This window comes from Mastacembelus armatus, chromosome 5, assembly GCF_900324485.2.
Source record: "Mastacembelus armatus chromosome 5, fMasArm1.2, whole genome shotgun sequence".
Taxonomy (NCBI): Eukaryota; Metazoa; Chordata; class Actinopteri; order Synbranchiformes; family Mastacembelidae; genus Mastacembelus; species Mastacembelus armatus.
Window position 1 is genome coordinate 21,569,573 of NC_046637.1, and position 22,490 is coordinate 21,592,062.

Here is a 22,490-nt window from a genome sequence, read left to right on the forward strand (position 1 = left end):
TATACTCTTTATTCACCGCTTAGCTAGTTAACATTTCAATTCAGTGAGATCTGTTATAAAACAGTTAATATTGAGGAACTGGAAAATCACTATGTTAAGATTACACTCACATTTTCTGCCTGAGCCCAGGAGCTGAAAGAGCATATTTTTTCATACGGTGGAGACTGTGGGCATCAAGTGATGGTGTTCCACTCCAGATGGGCATGCTGTCAACAGACAAGTGGTAGAGGAGCAGAGCCTCTGTGTTCTCCCTCCAGTGCAGAGCAAACTGGATCCGTTCGAAAAGGACACGTGGGTCCTCAGCACTAAATAACAATCTGATCCTGGGTACCCAGTACTTCGTGCCAGCTAGTAAGGGGCTTACTCCTATGCAATACAGTGAGATGGAAAGTATCCATGTACAATCAAATGAGATAAGAAGAAATTATGGGATAATTCAGTGTTACTGACCAGGAGATTTTTTCTTTTTGTGTTCTTTATTTAGAATGGGTTTTCCTTCTTTGTCTGTCAGTTTGCTGCTGTCGTAAACCTTTTGTACCAGGTATTGGCATTTCTCCTTACTATAGTCAAGAACTCCAACTAAATGCCAGTTGTACTCCGTGCAGGAGCTTTGTGCAATCTCTTTAAAAGAGAGAGAATAGAAGAACTATGAGATAATGGAAAATAATGTCTGTTTACGCAGTATACTTCTTATGACATTTTACCATAAGCACTCTTGTCATCTTTAGGCAACAGTGCTTTTCCAGGAATAGGTTTTCGATCAGGTGATCCTTCAGCAGTGCCTAAAGTAAGCCAGTCCTCTGGAGTCCGGCAGTCATACTCATCATTGTCAAATATCTAAGGGAAAAAACACAAGAAAGCAAAATGTGAAATAGTGCTGAAATCCAACATGTGGGCTATAATGGTAATAGGGAATCAAACTGCCACAACAAAACTGCAGCAAACTTACCTCCAGTGAGAGGTAGGGTGACGCAGGATTGGCTGGACTACTGTTCGGATGTCTTGGCATTATAAGATTAGAGTCTACACCATTTTCTTCCAGGAGCTGTTCAAAATCAATGTTCAAGTATTCTCTTCGGCGTCTACAATAACACAATATACAACAGTATAAATGAGTCACAACAATAGACATTTAAAATAAACCACTTCATGGACCCTACTACATCAGCCAGTGTAGGATAAGGAAAAATAAATGTAATGTATGCTAAAGCTCAGTGTCTCACTCACATGTAACTGGTGACTCTGATCCAGCAGTATGTAGTATACACTCACTACAGAGCATGCAGCAAGCTGAGTGCTTCACAAATGAAGTATTATCTTTTGTCATACATAAGGCATGCATACACCACATACCTTTCTATCTCTAACTTGCGGGGTATCTGGCCAGGAATGTTTTGGTAGGCCATCTGGACTTTGGGTGTATCTCCACCGCGGCAGAAATATGAATTCTGCGTTAGCTGTGAGGTGGGTAGATGGTTACGCTTTTCAACAATCTGGCACTGGTCAGATGGAGTCTTGAAAGTTGAAACTAAAATAAAGAGTAGAGAAGAAATTTACACCACATATTTTTTCCAGAGGAGCATAGTATGCCTATCATTACAATACAGGTATATCAGAAATAATGACTTAAGAAAATAAGGTATACGGTATCTCTCTCTCTCTCTCTCTCTCTCCCTTAATTACTCCCAGAAGGGAAATTAAAAAATGCCATGTAATAGTTTATCCCACCTTTTGGTGTTGAGTATCTTCTGATCTCAACATTGGGTTGGCTCTGGTACTTCTGCTGGCTCTCAGGTCCATCTGTAAGAAACTAATCACTACACAGTTACCAGCTGCAGTTATTAACTGCAACAAAAGGTCTGTATTTGCATGGTTTTAAAATGTAAAAAATGTCTGTTAAATACATGGTCTGTTTTTATTTTTTATTTTTTTTACCTGGAATCTGAATGAAGTGATGATATCTGAATAGATACCCATCTGTTCATTCTCAGAGCATCTTCTGATCGGAGGGAGTTTGCATCTGTGACTTACAGCTGGAGGCTTGGGCTCTGGAGGTTTGTTGGGGGGATGTGGTGCATATGCCCTGAAACCAAACCCTTCCATCTTCTAGGTGAAAAAAAAAAAATAGTGCAACTGTGTAACCATCTAGCGTTAGTTAATCCTGGATTCAGCATCCCATTAGCGTTAGCGTTACATGCTTTTCAAATAACCAGGACTGTATTTCCCCAACATGCTTTAGCGTATAACTAAAATCAACGTAGGTTACATTTGTTTCTGACCTAGAAATACACAATAGTCTATGTACTTTTTTACATTTTACATTACATTATTTTACATTACATTACATTTTAACTGTGAAATTGCCTAATTTCTAAAAATGTTTTTAGAGATAACCAACCGTAACAACAACAAAACAGTTAGTATTAGTAAACTTACCGAGTCCGTGCCGAGTTTAATCAGACTGATGTTACTGTTAAAGATGATTAAAACAGCAAAAAGCACATTGCACAGAAATACATTAAACTAGCGTTACTAGCATTTGTGCCTTTACGTTCAATCTCAGTTTCTCAGTGTCGTTATTGGACTCGAAAACGGTTGTCATGGAGACGAAGGTAAACACTGTGCTCTCAGATTATAAACAAGGTGCTAGTGGTGCAGCATGGCAGGTTTATGATGAGCTTCTTCACACGGGAAGACGCATTTTATGCCACTACATGGATTTGACACTTAATCATCAAATCAGGGCTATTTTGTGCTGAGTGTTTTCACATTATTGCTACTTATGTTTAAGTAAAATATCAAACAGTTCCTCTTAACAATATTAAGGGATGGGGGAAAAAAGGAGTAAGAAAGTCAAAGAGGATGAAAGAACAGAATATTGGGAATTGTAAGTCTGTCCTTACAGAAATAAAGCATTAATGCATAAAACATATGAACTCCCAGTCTCTAAATCCTAGTTGTCCTCTAATACAAACTGCTGGATGTGCAGAAGAACCTGAGCTTGATTCTCAGAGCTGGGAGCAGATTCATGTAGCCACAGTAGAAATGTCACATGACAATGTTCTCCACAGGTACGCAGCAGAACACTCACATCCTATTCTGTTCCTGGTGGAGATAGTGATGGTAATGGCAGTAATGACAAGTTGGTGGAATTTAATTGGAATGCACACTTTCCTGTGCTTATATGTGCAATTGTCTCCTTTCACACTCATGACAGCTCAAATGTGTCCACAAGGGGGAAAACCCCACTGACCCTTGCCATCCCCACACTCCAGGGTCACAAGGGCATCATAACCTCAGCCGTTTCCCATGGTAGATCACAGGCATCATGCACTGCAGCCCCTGCTCCTGCCCCTGGCCTCTTCAGTTGAAACCCATCAGAGCAGCCTGAGATTGGGTAGCGAAGCACAAATGAATAGTCTCATGTGTCTGAACCCTCACGTGTCACTTGCGAAGGACATGCTGCCATGCAGATTGGGATAAATTAAGGTTGAAATGGGAATGTTGCTGAGGTGTAATCTGTGTGAAAATCAAATCTGAGGGCACAGGAGGTCTTGTCCCTGGCTGTGGCATGGCCCATGAGGACAAGAGAGTCAGAGGTGATCTATTTTAGTGTTATCAGCTCTGTGAGAAGGTCATAAACAAAATGCTACAGAGGAGCCAAAGAGCAAAGGTCATATGCACAGAGTGGGCTGATATGGATGCCATGGATACTGTAAGTCTGTGCCGCATTGGGTTATTACTCAAGATGGGCCTACTGGAGTGTTTACTAAGAGGCTTTGAGCTTTATTAGCTTCGCCTCACTAAAACTCAGTCTTGCAGCAATGACCTCACCCAATGAGGAAGCCCAAACCAAATGATAGTCCTCCCTAAGGGACTGAATAAACCACATCTAATAATGACATTATCATATGCATCATCCTGACCGCTGCAGTTTATTAATTGTTAACACATGTTTAATGCTATTGAATAAACAGATCTGTGCCAGAGAGGAGACCACATGAGAGCCGCAAGTCTCTGATGAGCTGGTGGTCCTCAAAACATGGTCGCCTACCAATGTTTGGGTGGCAGTACGGCAGCCATTTCTGGAGCCAGGAGCCCACTGTGGTCATGGGACCTGATTGGATAGATGTGGCCGGGAGCCTTGAATGAGTGGAACTGATTAAACCCTAACTAGCTTTGTTACAGCTTTGATCTACCCTGTACTCGCCTTTCCACCCCAGTATGCCTCATTTGTTATATGCTAACAGCCCAGCAGCAGATTAATGCTGACATGAAAGATCTAGCCCAACAGCAGCCATTAAAGAACATCAATATTAGTCACCAAGATGTGTAATCCATCCTCTCCCGTCTTTATCCTACAATCTGTAAGTTGTTTATCCTCTTCTCTTGCTGCTCTCTCCTGCTTTTACAGTACTGGGACGTTGTGAGGGTCATGCCTTTGTGAATTTAACTCCCATTTTACGCTAATGACATCAGCATGTGCTGCTAACTTTAGCTCATCCTGAGGGCCAGATGTTGCCAGATAAGATCAAACACTGGCTAGCCCCCTCTTACTGTCACATTGCTGTGCAAGCCAAGAAGGCTTAGCGATCGCACATATTCCTACATACCTCTTTTCTCCTGCAGAAACCCGCAATGCAACCACAAATGTGGGCACACCCTTAGGCTGCAGTGTGATTTTATTTCAATTTTTGCACACAGGAACAAAAAAAGAAATGCATAGGCAATGTAGAATTTCCAATGAAATCTCAGTTAACTTTCTTGAGAATAGACTGGAGTTTTGTTGCTCTGTATGAAAAAGGGATCATTTGCCAAAGTTTTACATATGATTTACACATCAACACAATGAAGCTAGAAACAAACTGAGCTCTCTGACACATTGTAAGAATCATTTGCATCCTTTACAACCTACTGTGGTGCCAATCACTGCATATTTTCTGTTTTACAGGGCATCTAATCTGGTCAATGAAAGTCACTAGTGACAGTTCATAGATCAAACAGAAGCACCATGAGGGCAATAAATGTCACTTTTACATTAGAGTGTTTTGTGGCTGTGCATTTTACAAGAGCAAAGCAGATACCAGTGACGTGTATGAGGCTGTCTTCATGCAGATTATTGATTTTGCCCAATGATTTTAGATACTGTTGCCTAACTGTGATCCCTCAGCGGATCACAGGTGGACTTTTGGCATGCCAATAAAGAGATGTTTAAAGCCTCAAAGCAGCAAAGTGCCCAGACATGAGAGACAGAATAGATCTCCCAGCCCGTGGCCCAGGACCTCAACCAGCTGCATTTAATTTCTCCACTCATTTGCTCCCATTTTTCAATGTGACTTTTAGGAGTGGAACCAAAGTCAGGCACCATGGATCATAAAAATATTCAACATAGCAGGAGAAGCTCAGTGATGTAGAGTTTAAAAACATGTTTTTGGCTGTCTCCATTGAGTGACTGATATTTATCCCCACCCCAGTGTGCTGACCTCTGAGCCCCACTTTTCTTTGTGTTAGTTTTGTTCATGTATTTCATTTTTAATGTCTCTCTAACGTGCCAAATTACAGTTCTTTTGAATCCCCTGGAGTTATTGGCAACACTTAAAAGAAATTGTTATTTGAGCCAGGTCAATATGCTTTATCAACTATGCAAGCATGAAAGGTAGAATAAGAAAGCAGTGAGTGGAATATGTCACGCATGTCTGTGTGTGTTTTGTGATAGGAAACCAGTCTGCGGTCTGACATTCCAGTTTGTTTATGTGGGGGAGCGATGGAAAGCCAAGAAAGACTTATTAAGAAATTGTTCTGTGCTTGTATGTCAGGGAGGCAGGTTGTTTACATGCCTGAGTTGGTGACACAGATGTAAATCTTGAGATTGCTAGTTGATGACATCAGTAACATATGTCAAGACGTCAGACAGGGACATGAGAAGTGGGGACAACAGTAGGAGTGTGTGTTTGTAGGCAGGGAGGGGTTAATTTGTTGTCCTACTTAAAACAGCATTATGAGATATAAATAAGTCATCAACACTCAGCTGAAGCTCTGCAAGAGAACCAGTCTTAAACATCCCCAGCATTCCTCCTCCTTAAGCATTAATAAAAACTATATTGAAACAGTTCCACATAGTTTCCCGTCACATCCATTTACAGACACCCACAAACCCACACAACTTAAGCTTACATGCATAAATTGTTGGTTTGGCTGTGTGCCCATGTGCTTCACAGAGGCCTTGATTTGTCATTTGTCACCCAGCCACATTTGGCCTCAATCAACTTCTGGTCTGACAGCTTGATGTCATTCATTCTTTCACATTAAAAAAAAGCACAGTGCAATCTAAACCTATTGTGGTAGCACGCACACACACACACACACACACACACACACACACACACACACACACACACACACACACACACACACACACACACACACACACACACACACACACACACACACAGCATTTGAGCACATGTAAGTTAACAAATTACTTCTAAATTGTCTGTGTGCCTAAGGCACACAAGGATCATGACAAACAAACATCAGCATTATAGAGATTTTCTTGTCAACAGTGTTTATCATACTCAAGCAAATGACCAAGTGCTAACCTGTTTTTTAATGGGTTTGACTTTACCTTACCTTACCTTTGAAATGACCTGTACTTAGATTTAAACTCTGTCAGAGTGAAATAGTGAGAAAGGCCTTTTCATGATCCAAAAGGGTGCAAATGTCACATCATCTCTTGCATCTATATGTCAGAGTGCCATGTAATTCATCCTGTATAAACTTTCATTAAAAAAAAAACAAAAAACACTGTCCTTAGTGTTCAAACCAGCCCTATTAACCACCATGTAACAGAAAGCCACATATAGAGCGACATACTGTAAATGTAATCCACATACTGCATAATAACTAAATAGATGTGCTGTTTACAAAAACAAATCAAGGCAGACAGTAAAGCCTACATGCAGTAGTCATGTAAAGAAACTTATTCTCTTTATGCCTAGAGGAATATATGAGCTGATATGTAGGCCATGAAGAAGGAGGACAGGAAACATGGAGGGAGAAAGAGGAGTGTGCAGTGACACCATGTGCTTAAAACACGCATGTATGAGCAGCCTGGACAAACACTGAAGATTATAAGGCTGTGTAGGGAGGGGGAGTTCCTGTCCGTCTGACCCTGGCTCCCTTAACCCCAGGCCATTTTAAGCCCCATAAATGGGAGAAAGGAGCAATTAGAGATGTGGTCATGGGCCAGGTAGAGGATCCCTGTGACCTTTCCAGGCTGGTATTTGACCTCTCATGTCTAGGGCCCATGATGGAGATACACCCTGAACACTAAGCGAATGTATTTATCAAAGGTACTTGGAAAAAAAAGGGGAAGGCATATATTTCTCTCAGCACATTTAATGTAAAACATGTATGGATGTGTATTTCTTAATATGCTCTTCAGATGCTTAAACAAGCACATTATTGAATGTGGGCAGTCCTGCAATTCATTATCACAGAAAATTGCCCTTAAATACATTTTTGCCAATTAAGAACCAAATGTGTTTTTTATTGTGAAGCTAAAATGAGCAACCAACATAGTTACTTGAACCAGCTGCTCTTAAAAATGTTTAATGGCTCTACTGAAAACCCTGTCTCTAAACCTCAGTGACTGAAACATACTATTTTGGAGCTTTTAATAATTTGCAGAAAGTCACTTACAGTACAACCTTCCCCTAGAATCAACCTGAGTCCATGAAGGCAACGTTGGACCACATAGATGATTTGAGTTTATGTTTTTTACATTACCCTTATTCCTCAAATGCACAAATGCACACAGGTCCTCCCACCACTCAACCTGTGAAAAGCTGTGAATCTCATTTCCGTGTGTCCCAGTGAGCCAGAGTTGAATCTAAACCATCTCAGTTGCCACAAACATGACCAGATACCAGCTAATCCCTCAGAAATGTCAATCGCTAATATCCCATAGAGCTATTCTTGGGACAGGGAGATTAAAAAAAAAGACCAGCCAGTGTCGAACAAAGACATAAGTACAACAGGTAGAGCTGGATTGACATATGAGGTGGAAAGATAATGATAATTTAGCAGCAAGACACAGATAAAATCAACACAGATGTCCAGATTTCACATCATTAAGCAGCACAGAATGATATAAGTAATCCACTGTTGGCTGCTTTTAAAACGTTTAGCACATTGTATTGTCTCTCAGCACAACCAAAACACAGATCATCATCATCATCATTGAAGCCATATGCCTTTCCTTAGTAAATCTGCTTTCGTCTCTCTGTGATCTCGGGAAAAGGCAGGTCTGTAAAAAAATTGTATGGCATTAAAGACATTTATAAAAAACAATCCTATCCTGTGCATGTACATTTTTTGAGCCCCCTATTCTTGAAGCTGAGCCATAAAACTGCATAGACATGGTGTTCATTCTTCCAGCTTTGAGTATGTGCGTGTGTGCGCCAAGGAGGGAAAATAAATTAGGCTCAGCAAAGGACTGAACACTCACTGACATGTGTGCGGTTAAAAAGAATTTGAAAAGAAGGACCGTCATGTATCAGCCCATGTGTTTATTATCCAGTGTTATAATGAAGAATGGCAGAGTAATCTATCCAGTCAGGCAGACAGATGGAAGAAAGGCTCTTTTCTTGTCAACCTCATTTGCATGAAACCCCAAGCTGTCAAATTCTTTTGGTGCCATAATGCGCCATCAAGCTGCAAATAACTGCACTGAGGACTATTTTTGTCTCCTCTCCTGCCAGCCTTCAAAGAGACCTGTAACCTGGAATTACTGCAGCTAAAACACAGGAGGACAGAAGCGGACAAACGAGCTTTCTCGCCCCATTACGAGGCCCTGGCCAGTGGAGGGACATGGTTTAGTTGGTATGCGCTGAACGGCTGGTTCGCATTAACTGCGTTGATGAGCCCCTGTAAGTCGCAGGACTGTCCTCCTCTTTGACATCCCCGTGGATGAATGTTTGCCAGAAAGAAGAGGAAAAAAAACATCTTTGGTTTTATGTTACAGTACATCGTCCTCACAGCGTGTGGATGTGCGTGCGGGTGAGTGGGGGGACCATGAATAAATAGAGCGCACACTCCTGCGCATTAACGCAAAGAGCGCTGGACTTGGCTGGGACGCGGAGCTCTCGGGCAGGCTGTGAATTCATGGAAACATTTACATGAATTAATTAGCGTGGAAAAGAAGTGTCTTTTGTTGCGCAAGACGGGTGAGGACAAACCATGAAATGGAGAATAGCAACATTATGTTCAACATAAAGCACTGATTTATTGGACTGAGCATATTTTGCTGCATCTGGGGCGCACGATCCGGTTCTGTCAGAGATGCACTACCCGTCCTGGAGGATGGTTTGAACTTCATCTAGGAGTTTTTCCAACATTATTCCTGGGAGGACATCGGAAAAATACTCCTTGGGTTCCTCTGGACGCCTTGCGCATTTCGTAATTGGCAACAAAAGGCGCTTGTCTGTTACATGGGTTACACATAATGTTGGGACTAATCCTTGCTGGAAGGCGTGTATCGCACCGCGTGTGTTGTAAACACTGCAGGAACAAGGATGAGCGTGTTTAGGATGCTTGGGAAAGGTCGACATCAGATGCTGGTGGCGCTCAGTTGGCTGTTTTTGGTTGTGACACAGAGCGGAGCAGGTGAGGTGTATCAGCGTCTCTCGTACTGTTGACGCTGTTTCTCTCATTCAGTTCAGTGGTTGGGCCACGTTATTGATTGATCAGACCGTTATGGTGACTCAACTGCATTAAATGATAATTACATGGATTGTCATAATAAAGATTCTGCGATCTCAACAGACACTGAATCTGTTGGTTTTAAAAGTAAAGCAAAGGTCATCCGTGTCGCAGATGAACCAGACCAAATTTGATAGTGGCTGCGCTTTGGTTTGCTATTACATGTAACCTGAGAGTCCTAATGCTGCCCAGTGGGGATTGGGCAGGATTCTGTGTCACATCAGAAAAAGCCTAGATGGGACAATGGTCAGGCAAATGAAAAATTAATGGAAACAGTGAAGAGGACTTTTGTTTCGTTAGTGATGTAATGGAAAGTGCTTGTTCTTTTGTGAAGGCATTTCTAGAGATATCCAGTAAGCACCACTGAACTGAACACACATATATCAGCACCTAATACGTACCCTCTGACTCCACATCACCTTTTGTGTCAGTTTCCAGATGTGGGGACCACGCCTGCAGTCCACCCATAGGGAACCTGGCTAGTGGCAGGACACTGCTTACTGTCTCAGGCTGCTGTGGGAATAGCTCCCACCCTCACGGCCCATGCCCCCATCCGCCTGTGACCACACGTCTCTGCTCTGAGGTGGGGGTCCACCCACCTGTGTACATGACTGATGACCCTTTCTTGCATCCGGACACCTGGTGGGCGTCAGGTGCAGGTTCAACCATGCAGAAGCAGCAGGATGAGATCTGGTTGGACCTGGAAACACAGTTTTGTCTGACACATGTAGTTTTGGTGTTCAGGTCACCCCGGCCTGCTGCCATGGCCATCGAACGCTCAGCTGACTTTGGCAAGACCTGGGAAGTGCTTAAGCTCTTTGCACACAACTGCAGCACTGAGTTTGGTTTGTCTGATGAGGTTAGTCAGCCAGGCTCTTTGTGTACATCGAGATACACTAGTGCTACACCCTGCAGCGGTGGGGAGGTAAGCAAACATCGGTGAAGAGGTAATGATGTATCTTGTAACAGAGCCTCATATTTCTGGTGTTTAGCTCAGTACTGATTGCAGCTCTGTTTCCCCTTCCAGGTAATATTACGGACACTAGACCCCAGCAATGTTAAAACAGTGGACCCTTACAGTGCAGAGGCCCTCGCCCGCCTCACCCTTACTAACCTCCGCATCACACTGCTAAAACCTCAGTCCTGCCTGGCACCTCTGAACCCTCCCACAGGAGGGACAAGAACCACGGCTTCAGCTCTGAGCTCCACATCCTCTGCAGAAACCTCAGCCTCAGCACCTTATGCTATTTATACTTTATTGGCTAAAGGCACATGCTTGTGCCACGGACATGCTGAGTACTGTGTGCCATACGACAGCAGAGAGGACACAAGAAAGCACAGTAACAAGGTGAGTAGTTTTTCTGTTGTTTCAAAGTAAAAGAGCAACAGGCAACAATAAAGAGAGTGTGAAAGACAGTGAGTCTGTCAGTTTTCCTGTCGGCCTGTGTATAACACAGATGTGACAACATTACATTCAGAGGTAAAATGTACTAAGTGATGGAAAAAATGACAGTTTAAACGTCTTTAAATCGTTCGATTTACTGTTTACACTCTCAGCCTGGATCCATTTTATAGCAGTCTCCAGACAGCTGGGGTCTGTAACATCCGTTATTGTGGGTGAAATAACTGAACAGCTCCAGATGTGTTTTCCAGGTGTTTGGAAGGTGCCTGTGTGCTCACCACACAGCAGGGGATCACTGTGAGAAGTGTGCCCCACTCTACAACGATCGGCCCTGGAGGCCTGCCAACGGCAGCAGCGGGGAGCCGAATCCATGCCAGAGTAAGTGACTATATTTAGTTCCTATTAAGGCTCCGGTCTCTGTGGTGGAGATTTCAGAACTAAGTCAAGGTGATTTTGAATTTTAGATTAGAAATGCTTCAATACTCATGAAGATGTTTCACCTTTATATTCTGTTCTTTCATGTCTCTGGAGATTGCACAGAATGCCACACACACGCAGCTAAAAATACATTGTTCATGATGACTTGGTCTCTCCTCACCATCTTGATGTCCTAATGTTGTCCCGTCTTCCATCTCTCAACTTGTTTTGACATCATACACATCTGCGTCGTCAGAGTGCGAGTGCCACGATCATGCAGATAGTTGTCACTTCTCCCAGCGAGCATGGCTTTCCTCTGGTGGCACCAGCGGCGGTGTATGCGATGACTGTCGACACAACACTGTTGGGCGCAGATGCCAGCGCTGTCGCTATGGCTACCACCGCCACCCGTCCCTGCCTCTCAGCTCCCCTCATGCCTGCACACGTAAGAAACACAGACCAGGGGGAGAGTCACTTACTCTGATTAGGATATGGTTGATGTGTTTTCACCTGGTCAGAAAAGAAAAATAGAGAAGGTTCCATTAGTGAAATGCACATAGAAATAATTCAGCCTGGGAAGTTTGTGAATGAAATGGAAAAGAACAAAAAAGGTTTAATAGTACCATCTGCAGGCATGTTTGTACATTCATAATATTATAATAGGAAAGAGGAAAAACGTTTCAGCAGCATACAGAACTGTATCTCTATTTTTGTTTCTCAGGCTGCTGGTGTGATCCACATGGCTCTTTACCTCCTCACCCTGGAGAGGAAGGACCCTGGTGTCACCCTAGAAGTGGCCAGTGTCACTGCAAATCAGGTGTTGGCGGCACAAGCTGCAGCCATTGCTTACCTGGCTACTGGGGCTATGGAGTGGAGGGCTGCAAAGCCTGTGCCTGCCCTCACAGCTGTGATCCGACCACCGGGCAATGCCTGGACAGGTAGCCATGTGCTTAAATCTGTGGTCAGGTAACTTATCAAACTCTAAGGGGGATAAATGTATGTGTTTAAGCAGTTAATAATAATAATGGTATGTGCTCTGTTGTGTGTTTCCAGCTACACAAAAAATCAGGTGTTCAATGTGCCCATTGGTGGAAAAATCCCTGATCTGGATCATATGTTCTCAGTTGAAGAAGACATGCAGTGGTCAAAGGAACTAGCAGTCTCTGCTCTGCATTATACGGGTGAGTGTGATACAGCTTACTATGAAAAAATGTTTTCTGTGATATTCTTCTGCATTGCAAGGTTGAAAATGGCCGATTTTATACAGTATAAGTCAGACTGACAGTGGTGTTATGAATAGATCAGAGTACATCACAATGTTTTTACACAGGAAAATGCAGCTGTAAGGAGAAAAAACTGAGGAGTGTGACTGACCTCTGTAAGACCAAACATGATTATGGTAGGAAATCCGCAGTTTTCACCTGTTTACAGTTTCATATAAATTAAGGTCTATACTCTAACTCATGCTGTAAAATACCTTCTCAGTTTGTACTGACTGATCTATATGGCCCTTGACAGTGATCAAGGCCAGTGTGCTGTCTGCTCACGACAAAGGCCATGCAGAGGTGCAGGTCAAAGTTCGCAAAGTCTTTCAATCAGGAAAGGTGGCACTGTCTCTGGGGGCTACTAGTATCTATCCTCTGTCTTGGACCAGCCGTGGCTGCACCTGTCCTATACTCTACCCAGGTAAAATAGCATTCAAACATGACAAAGGAATGAGTGGTATGACACACAAAGCACAGAATTACTTTATAATAGACACGCCAACACAAACAAAGAACCAAGAGGCTAAAATATACCTTTCTGAATTTTTTAACCAGGTATGGAGTACCTGTTGGCAGGCCCAGAGGATGCTCGAACAGGCCATCTACTGGTCACTATGCAGAGTGTAGTCGTCCCCTGGACCCCCAGACTGGGTCTTCTCATATCGGAGGGCTTGAGGAATGGATGTCCATGAACCAATCCAAAATTAGCGAGACACGCTTCAGTCAATTCACTCAGGAGAGAGTAGACAATTCAGAAGAGACTGAAAATTGCTGGACAACATAGTCAAACCATGGTCACTGAAGAAATGTACTCATAAATGTGTAGGTATGTAATGAAGTAAAGACTGGAATGACTTTGAGGGGTCACAAAGAATGTCTGCATTGGGTCATGAAACCTTTCTCATTAGAAAAAGTTTGTTTATCATCACCAACCAGCAATTAGAGACTTCCATTTGGATCTGGTTACAAGTGGGTAAAACACAAGGATATGAGTTCTGAGTCTAACAAATCTTATAGCAATACTTTATCTTCTTTTTCATTAGCAAAACAGTAACTAATACAGTCATTTAATTTAAAGAAATGTTTGAAGTTGCAAATTCACACAACATTGACAGTTTGTGTTAAGCCACTGACAGTGGAAAAAAACATTCAGGTTTATCATCTCTATTGTTGACTAAATCTAAAATAAAGGCTAACCATCTGTCACTGATAACACAGTACAAATAATTTAGATGAAGATAATGGGAAAAGACAAATCACTGTCATAAGAATGTTGTTCTTTTTCTTCTTACAAGGAGAACAGGAAAATGGAAGTTGAAATTGACAGTTTTAATTTGGACATGTCTGAAAAAAACCATTAAGTCCTTTAAGGCCTGAATAACACTGAATGATGAGCAAAGTATCCAACCAGAGACTCTAGTCAGTACTGAGACAACAAAAACAATTATGCAACATTGGTTAAACCTAACAAACCACTTTAGTTGAGGCCAGACAATAAAAAAAAAATTAAAAAAAGATGACCGTTGCTCATATGGGAGCAGACATAGATGAAAGACCCTGACATTTGTGTAAGATGTCAACACAGTTAAAAACATCTGCATTAATATGAATGAAATGTCCACAGTTCAGAAGTTACAGCAGAAGCCCTGCTTTCTTACCATTTACCTGTTTTTTTTTTCCTCTCAAGCAAAAAGATTAAACTATTACGATTGAAACCTGCTTTATGTTGATGTAAACTACTAAGTTAAAGCTGAACATTGCTCAAAAAAAAATAATTGAGATTACTGCTTAGATTTGGGGCAAATTGAATAATCATTGATAAATCAGTACTTAGCGATGATCCTGATGAGTTACATTAACAGGACAACACACAAAGAACTGCTCTTCTGACTAACATGATGCAACAAATTAATTTACCTATTGCATATAAAGTGAGTCTTTCAGCTAATGTCTCTGCAGCAAATGATTTGGCTCGCTGTTATTAAATCATATCATTCAAAGATGTTCTGAGTGCGCAGCAAACAAAGCAGCCTACATGTTCGTACAGATGAGATGCTTCGCTCCATTTGCGAAGTTGAGCTTTGATGGCCCTTGTAAAATATTGACCATGTGTGTCAGACTAATAGGTCATTCCCACATACAGAGTGAAAAAGCAGTGAGATAAAAAGCTGTGAAACGTGTCTGTTGTGTCTCAGTAACGCCGACATATACAAGAACAACACATGGAAACAACTGTCCAGTGGGAGGAGAGTATGTAAATAACATGACCAGAACCACATACTGCCAGAACTACAGATTCACATTAGGTGAGATACTGCCAACTGCTTTGTACCTGTATGTGTGAATACACAGTAAGCCCTATGTGTAGGTTGGTGAATGGACCAATCAGAGCTCCATGTGGAAAGTTATTCATGCTGGGCAGTGCTTGCACACAGAGAACAAGAGCTTCAGATGACTAGTGATTCACCTTAGCTGGCAGTGTGGTTGTCTGTAGGTAGCACATTGTCAGATGAGACATCTGAAGTGGATGGGGTAGAGTCAGTTTCAGGAGATAAGGCAGAGCCCCCCGTAGGGGCAGCGGAGGTAGAACCAGTATTAGATTCTGCTTGGGTGGAACTTTCTGAATCATCCTCCTGCGGATAGAGCTCAGGGTACCTCTGCATGCACTCTTGCATGTTACGGAAGTGGTCGATGCACTCTGAGCCCTTCACCTCCTCCTTACTGTAGTGGAAGCAGGAGAAAGCCTCCTTGAACTGGGAGCCACATGGTCCACTGGCCATGCCGCCCAGACACGGGCAGTTCCAGTTGATGTCTCCACTTGGTAGGATGAGGCCTAAAGAAACAGGAAAGCAGACAATGGCAAGTTAGCAGAGTGCTGTCAATAAATTACAAGAAATACAAAATTACATTGTGTTAGTTCATCTCCCACCACTGTCTAACCTTCTATCCTATCCTTCTGGAGATACATATTTTTAACAATGCATGACAGATATATATTTTTAAAATGGATAAATGTTTTTATAAAATAGCTTGGCTCGTTTATACATTTGTTGAGGACTATGTTCCCAGTGAGTCTAGTGTGACTGGCTAAATGTACTAAGGTGTTTGTGTGTGTGTGTTATTCATGCCACTAGTACAACAGTGTGGCTGGTTTTACAACACATAAGGAATATGATCTTAGGCTTTGGCTCCACAAAGAATATTTAAGTATGATTACTTATTGTTGTTTGTGGTCTTTCCATCTCATTTAACAGCAAAGACACAAAATATTCCCAGACTTTTTGTTAGTAAGCAAGAAAAACTAAAACCAGGGTTACAAAATGCTTCACAGACAGAAAAAAAAAACAATATGGAAACTGCAGTTTTTCCAATAATGAGTAAATAACTAACCCTGCTCCTCGTAGGGATCGTTGGGGTCATCTGCAATCAGCTCAGCGTTGCTGGGTGTCTCATGGTCTTCTTTGGTCACGAAGATGATGCGATCTTTACCTAAAGGTAGAACAACACAAAACAGTTAAGACAGTACAGTTAGAAACACTGGGACACATTAGCCCAGCCCTACACATTAGGGCTAATCGCCTGACAACTCTCCGTGTCTGACACTTAGCCTACATGTGAAAATACTGTAATGGTTATATAAAACCAGCAGACCTAGACCTAGTAGTAGTTAGTTCATTAGTGCTGGAGGCTTCGCTGTCGTCGGAGCTAACCAGTTAGCCGCTGTAGTCACAGTTAGCCGTCACTCAATGACATTGACATCAAGTCGTGCACTGAAAATGAATGAAACAAGCGCTGAACTACCTTCTTGCCTGCAGTACGACATGTCTGTCGGCGGTTTTCTCCGGTGAGTCTCGTGGACTGAGGTAAAATGTGACCAGTGTGACAAAAATGACCCAAGAACCGCAGAGATTTCATTTGACAAGCTAACCGGCTTCAAGCGCCCTGTGACCTGCCCACATGTTGGCGCACAATTACGACGTCACTCATCTTAAACGTGCATAAAAATAACCAAAATACACATTTAAAACATCCTTCAAAAGGTTATTTAAATGTCAAAAGGTTATTTAAATGTTGTCTTTGAACAGTAAAACCGTTTTCTGTTCGTATTTTAGAAAATATTTAAGATATAAGAAATCCCGAGTAAACTGAAATGATCATTTCTGATTATGTTTAGGTTCCTGCTAGTTAAGTGATAGTTCATATGTTGTCCTGATTCATTAAATAGTCAGATCATACATCTAAAATAGGTTATAACATCAGTTCTCTGGACGTCTGATTGGCCTTAAAGCCATTTTATTCGTATTATTTACCCTATTTTTCTTGTCTATCAATTGATGTAATCACTGAATATTATGTGGCTTATTATTGCTGTTAATAGTGTATTAGAACATACAACATTAAAAGCAAAATCAGCCCTTCTGGGGATTGTGTTAACATGAAGCAGCTTGTCTTAAACCTCTGATACAGTGACCTCTAGTGGACATGATTACTACAAGGGAGGTCACCTGAATTAATCTATAGGTAAGATGTAAACCACAACTGGAGAAACATCCCTAAGAAGGTGATAACTATGAAGAAGCTTAAAGCTTGTTGAGTTCTCATTGTTGCCATGCCACCAACAAATACTCTCAACTATTTTACCCACAAACAGTGTCCTACTGTTGTCACAGAAAATGCCAGTGCAAACGACAACAGAGCAATAGGATTCAAAACACAATTCCCAGGTGCGTTGGAAGAAAATCCTGTTTTTTTAATAACACAATTATGTCTGTTACATAAAGTAAAAACCAAAACAAAACCCATTTTTTGTCCCTATCAAACCCACCCTCATCCCGACCATCTCTGCAGTGATCCAGCCTGGGAATAAAAGAGCAAGACAACACAAACACTTTCATTTGAGGACCCAGAGACAGAGGACAAACACTGTGCCCTACATAAGACCAGCGTGAATATAAACATAGTCCATCATTTAAAATATCAAAATAAAAGTAAATGAAAACCACAGATAGTTTGTCTGAGATTACCAGAAACCTTGTCAGGATTTTATTTATACTTTTCACATCCTAATATAGGCTCCTAGAAACCTCAAGCTTGATCACTATATGATGAACATGAAATGGCTTTCTTTAAACGCTCCCAAAATATCCAGGCACAGTGCTTTCAGCGTTAAAAAAAAAAAAAAACAAAAACAAAAAAAAAAAAGCACTAACATGTTTTTGCCATTTTTAGTGTTCCTTGAACATGCTGCATTGAATAATGCCTGAGGTAAGTCAAAGACATCACCTCACACCTTTGTGCTTTAGGCATTCTTCAGACAGTCACTAGGGCTGCAGAGAGATGGGTAATAGCTGCTGGAATACAATGGTCTGATGAGACACAATACTATAGTCAGCCCTGGGAGTTATTTCAGCATATGGTGGAAAATAAAGGTGGCAGAGAGAAGTTACCTATCCCTGATGTGCTGTTTGTGTGAACTGCAAAAAATGCAAAATTTAAAAAATGATGTGGGGTGGATGTTTTGTGTCTGATGTGTGTCAGCAGGTTGGTGGTTTTTTTTCCCTAGAAGAGCAGTGCTCCCATGCTCCCCACTTCGCTCTGCTCTTTCACAAAGATCTCAAAGTATTGGTAGATGATGGTCACAGCCAAGAGGATTCCTGTTCCTGAACCAATAGCACCCAGGAAGTCAGCCATGACAGACAGCCCTCCTATACAGAGACCACCAAAAGCAGCAGCTGTGGGGATGTACCTGCAGACAGAAATCAATTAAGAATACATAAATACTATGGAAGAGAGCTTTAACCTAACTATAACTTGCAAGTAGCAAGCAAGTAACTTGAGACACTGTTTGCAAGGTTGCTTTGTACCTGTTAAGTTCATGCACCATAGAAGTCTCTCTGTGTCCCCTCATTACCATCTGCTGCTCCTTCAGCTGCTTTGCCACCTAAGACACACAAATGAATATATCAGAGCACAATTTAATGTGAGATTCCAAAAAATGGCAAGTTACACACACACTTACATCTTTGGCAGAGGATCCTGAGACTTCAATCCAGGTCTTGGAGAAGAAGGCGCAGGAGCCAAGCATGAAGACAATGTAGATAACAGCGTGAACCGGGTCATCCAGAACAGAACCAAATGACTCCGGAGGGGAAAGGTAGTAGCAAAGACCCCCCACTGGGTAAGCCCGAGCTGGTCCTCCACTTGAGGTGTCCTAAAATTAAAAGTAAACAAACAAGAACAAAAAAAAAGACAATGTTTTGATTAACCGTGTATGTTTACAACTTAATAGAGTTGAAGTGAATCAGAACACAATTGTAGCCTACTAAAAACTGAGTTTTCGGGTCTTCAAACGTGTTGGGGATGAAGTAGCTGTTAGTACTTACAGACCAGGTTCCCAGGAGGTTGACAAGGAAGTTGCCGCTGAAACGTGTTGAGAGCATCTGTGAAATTACATAGAGATTGGAGACCAGGGCAGACTGCAGGATGATGGGGATGTTGGATGTGTAGAATAGTTTAATTGGGTAGGTGTTGTATTGACCACGGTAGCGTGCAGATTTGATGGGAAGGTCCACTCTGAAGCCCTATAAAAGGTAAGAAGATAAGCCAGTCAGTCAGGCTCACGCTGGTAATCCTTACATACAATAAAACCAGGGAAGACACTGGACTGTATTCAGTTGATATTGCCAGCTCACCTGGAAATATATGACCACTGCAAACACAAAGACAGTCGCGATGAGGTTCATGAGGTTTGGCAGGTTTTGTCTGTAGAAAGCTTCTCTCAAGGCACGCACCTTGTCCGTGCGGGTGGCCAGCAGATGGAAGAGAGCAATGATAGCTCCCTCAAACTCAGTACCTGGATACAGCACAGATTTCATAAGAGTTAGGGATTAGAATACAAATTAAAGGAGTAATATCCTTTCTCGTTACTCAGCTTTAAAATATGCTACTTCCCACACCTCTGCCAGTGTTGACGGTGGTGGGGCTGAAGGCCTTCCAGACGATTGTCTCACAGATGTTGGTTGCAATGAAGAGAGAAATACCAGAACCAAGACCATAGCCCTTCTGCAGCAGCTCATCCAGCAGCAAGACAATCAGGCCCGCAACAAAGAGCTGAAGAAAAAGAAAAGAGATTTGTATTGAGAGAGGAGTTGTGTACAAATGAATGAATGAAGCCTTTCAGGTGTAGTTTAACATGCCTGCCTAAGCCATGGAGAATCTTTGTAAAATGTGTTTTTTGAAAACAAACCACAAGTCATAATCCTAACCCCAGTCTTTATTCTGCTGCTTAACACACAAATTAATTAATCACTGGTCTTATTTACTGCTGAATCATTCTTTACACTTTTATACAGTCTTGTTCAATCATAACAAATGCCTAAACTTTAGACTAGAGAAGAACAGGGGGAGTTTTTTTAACCTGAATGATGATGAGCAAGCATATTCCAGCACCCATCTCTGAAGGATCTCCATACATGCCAGTCATAACATACACAATAGCCTGTCCAATGGTGATGATCATTCCAAATACTGCAAGAGGACAGAAAAAAATTACAGTTGGCAAAATTATAGGCAGAACTACTGTAAAACTGCTGGCCAAACAAAGAGTGTTGTGAATGTGCATACTTCAAAGCATCAAAGTTACATAAGTGTTAAAACAGCTCATTTTTAACACTTACATTTCTGAGCTCCATTGAAGAGAGCTCTGTCTTTGGGAGTGTCTCCCACCTCAATGATCTTTGCACCAGCCAGCAGCTGCATGATGAGGCCTGAGGTGACAATGGGTGAGATACCCAGCTCCATAAGAGTACCTGGAGGACAAAATGTCACAGTGAGTTAATCCAACACCATCCAAAAACAATGCAAGAGTATCTACAACTGTTGACCTATGACTTATCAGATGTGATAACAAGATCGTGTCAGGCCTGGAATAAGATTATTTCTCCTTGTTGTTTCTACATAAGAAATAAGAGAGTTGTGTGACTATAGAGTGACAGTCCATTTAAAATATACAATTCAAGCACCTCTGTTGGAAGCCAGGATTACTCTCATCCAGTAGAAGGGATCTGCTGAATCTGAAGACATGATTCCAAAGAGGGGAATCTGAATTTAGAAAAAGATATGAAACAGAGTCACAAACCATTATCACTAGTAATTGAACCAGTAAATTGTTCATCTTTAAGGTTTGCCATTAGTAGATACTAACCTGGCAGCACACCAGGAAGATGAATAGTGTGATGGCGGTCCATAGTACTTTCTCTCTAAACTGAATCTGTGCGGATTAAAGAGGAAACGTGTCATTCATATCCACTCAGCTCTACAGGCACAGTACATCAGTGCAGGGCTTTAGCAGGCTTACCTTTCTTTCTGGTTTCTGGATTTCTGGCAGGACTGCGCAGAACGGCTTGATAACCTCCAAAAATTTAACTGCAGAAAGACATTAGCAGATTACAAATGGATAGATAAACATTGCATTCAGACCCAAACTACCAGCATATCTGTGTTAAGGTCTGAACAGTTCTTGGTTAGCTGTGATGCTACGTCATCACTAACTACTAGCTAAACAGCTGCCAACGAAGCTGAACTGGTCAGTCAGCACAGCATTTACAGTCATAGCTGAATTTACAAAGACACACTTCAGACATTGATTAAAACTGGCACCCAGCGGGTAGTCCCTTCACAGTGATCAGCCTGGTGTTGATCCGCTGTCTAAATCACTGAGGCTGACTTTGACAGCGAGCACATATCATTTCAGCTGTTTCAGTAGCTGTGCTGGTCAATGTGGCACTGCAAAGCTATCGACCTACTCATCTATGCAAAGCAGAAAAAAGCACTTCCCTTCGCTTTTAGTTACAGCAAACTATCCTAGATATGGACAGTTCATTCGGCTAACCGAGGTTAGCGTGTTGCTAACTAGCGCTCAATCACAAAACGAGAGAACATCCACTTTAAAACAGGAAGCTCTGAGGTCTATTTGACAGAAATACACAAAATGTTAGGAACAGCCTGTAACACAGACATAAATCTGAGTAACCTAAGATAAAACGAATCCTCAAGAGGTGAAATTATACTACAATAAGGTCACAAAGTTAGCCCCCGTTGACCAAGCTAAGCTAACTCTCATCCCGACCAGCGCTCAATGTCCCTGTCTGTTGGAGACTAAAACACGGCGGCTTTCTCAGACCACCCTGAACCACGTATCCAAAACCAGAATGTCACGTACTCCCCATGGTGTCCTTAGACCGACTCCCGGCGTGTTAATGGTACCAGTGTGGGTGCTCCGTGGGTCAGTGTGGCTCCATGCAGGCGCTGCTGGAGAAGAGAGAGCAGTAGAGACACGTCACCAGACAAGCCGCTAACACACGTCACTTCTCCGGGACACGCGCAAACCCCCAGACCGCGCACTGCAGGTCGTGCACACGCTTGGCTACGAAGACAGTGCATTCAAAGTGACCGAGAAATACTATACAAGTCAGAACATGCGTGGTTTTAAACTGAAACATTTATAAATCGGCAGCTACACGACACAGCTCTCCCATCCTGCAGGGGGCGCCCGAGCCCAGACTGAGCAGTTTTACTGACCTGTAGAGGGCACACACCTCCTAGGTTACATGGATGCACTGATAGAACAGGGTTATAGCAAGACT

General features: G+C 42.2%; 4 protein-coding genes across 4 annotated transcripts in view; 1 reads left to right on the forward strand and 3 right to left on the reverse strand.

The window, feature by feature from the left end:
• The window catches only part of dnah1 (dynein, axonemal, heavy chain 1), a 28,871-nt gene extending 26,294 nt beyond the window's left edge, over nucleotides 1-2,577 (reverse strand). Inside the window, exons 1-8 of the mRNA XM_026307992.2 lie at nucleotides 2,437-2,577; nucleotides 1,936-2,106; nucleotides 1,729-1,810; nucleotides 1,352-1,528; nucleotides 950-1,080; nucleotides 705-837; nucleotides 451-621; nucleotides 111-366 (exon numbers count right to left, since the gene is read on the reverse strand). Coding sequence (XP_026163777.1) covers nucleotides 111-366; nucleotides 451-621; nucleotides 705-837; nucleotides 950-1,080; nucleotides 1,352-1,528; nucleotides 1,729-1,810; nucleotides 1,936-2,103 — 1,118 coding nt within the window. The 5' untranslated portion in view covers nucleotides 2,104-2,106; nucleotides 2,437-2,577. The remainder of the gene's footprint in view (nucleotides 1-110; nucleotides 367-450; nucleotides 622-704; nucleotides 838-949; nucleotides 1,081-1,351; nucleotides 1,529-1,728; nucleotides 1,811-1,935; nucleotides 2,107-2,436) is intronic.
• A 6,551-nt stretch (nucleotides 2,578-9,128) lies between these two features.
• LOC113131015 (netrin-4) lies at nucleotides 9,129-14,039 on the forward strand. The gene is made up of 10 exons (XM_026308049.2): nucleotides 9,129-9,666; nucleotides 10,194-10,687; nucleotides 10,790-11,110; nucleotides 11,416-11,542; nucleotides 11,838-12,026; nucleotides 12,303-12,519; nucleotides 12,635-12,762; nucleotides 12,912-12,980; nucleotides 13,100-13,267; nucleotides 13,402-14,039. The coding sequence occupies exons 1-10, from the start codon at nucleotides 9,576-9,578 to the stop codon at nucleotides 13,536-13,538; spliced, it is 1,941 nt and encodes a 646-aa protein (XP_026163834.1). The 5' UTR covers nucleotides 9,129-9,575; the 3' UTR covers nucleotides 13,539-14,039.
• A 121-nt stretch (nucleotides 14,040-14,160) lies between these two features.
• chchd4a (coiled-coil-helix-coiled-coil-helix domain containing 4a) lies at nucleotides 14,161-16,804 on the reverse strand. Its single transcript, XM_026308050.1, has 3 exons — nucleotides 16,648-16,804; nucleotides 16,237-16,335; nucleotides 14,161-15,679 (listed from the first exon to the last, which is right to left on the reverse strand). The coding sequence occupies exons 1-3, from the start codon at nucleotides 16,667-16,669 to the stop codon at nucleotides 15,315-15,317; spliced, it is 486 nt and encodes a 161-aa protein (XP_026163835.1). The 5' UTR covers nucleotides 16,670-16,804; the 3' UTR covers nucleotides 14,161-15,314.
• An 862-nt stretch (nucleotides 16,805-17,666) lies between these two features.
• LOC113130774 (protein transport protein Sec61 subunit alpha-like 1) lies at nucleotides 17,667-22,219 on the reverse strand. Its single transcript, XM_026307619.2, has 12 exons — nucleotides 22,067-22,219; nucleotides 21,203-21,270; nucleotides 21,050-21,115; nucleotides 20,868-20,946; nucleotides 20,523-20,654; nucleotides 20,264-20,373; nucleotides 19,803-19,956; nucleotides 19,539-19,699; nucleotides 19,230-19,427; nucleotides 18,866-19,057; nucleotides 18,711-18,787; nucleotides 17,667-18,592 (listed from the first exon to the last, which is right to left on the reverse strand). Exons 1-12 carry the CDS (start codon nucleotides 22,071-22,073, stop codon nucleotides 18,406-18,408), a joined length of 1,431 nt encoding a protein of 476 aa, XP_026163404.1. The 5' UTR covers nucleotides 22,074-22,219; the 3' UTR covers nucleotides 17,667-18,405.
• Between the last annotated feature and the right edge of the window lie 271 nt (nucleotides 22,220-22,490).

Bases quoted from the DNA above. Each gene is read 5' to 3' on its own strand.
- chchd4a (XM_026308050.1), bottom strand. From the start codon at position 16,669: ATGTCGTACTGCAGGCAAGAAG. The intron at 16,336-16,647 runs GTAGTTCAGCGC...TTCTACCTTTAG, and splicing joins GTCGTACTGCAGGCAAGAAG to GTAAAGATCGCATCATCTTC. The intron at 15,680-16,236 runs GTTAGTTATTTA...CTGTTTCTTTAG, and splicing joins CGATCCCTACGAGGAGCAGG to GCCTCATCCTACCAAGTGGA.
- LOC113131015 (XM_026308049.2), top strand. From the start codon at position 9,576: ATGAGCGTGTTTAGGATGCTTGGGAAAGGTCGACATCAGATGCTGGTG. The intron at 12,763-12,911 runs GTGAGTGTGATA...GTTTTTACACAG, and splicing joins CTCTGCTCTGCATTATACGG to GAAAATGCAGCTGTAAGGAG. The intron at 12,981-13,099 runs GTAGGAAATCCG...GGCCCTTGACAG, and splicing joins TAAGACCAAACATGATTATG to TGATCAAGGCCAGTGTGCTG.
- LOC113130774 (XM_026307619.2), bottom strand. The intron at 21,116-21,202 runs GTAAGCCTGCTA...TAATCCGCACAG, and splicing joins TCCAGAAACCAGAAAGAAAG to ATTCAGTTTAGAGAGAAAGT. The intron at 20,374-20,522 runs GTAAGTGTTAAA...GTCCTCTTGCAG, and splicing joins CTTCAATGGAGCTCAGAAAT to TATTTGGAATGATCATCACC.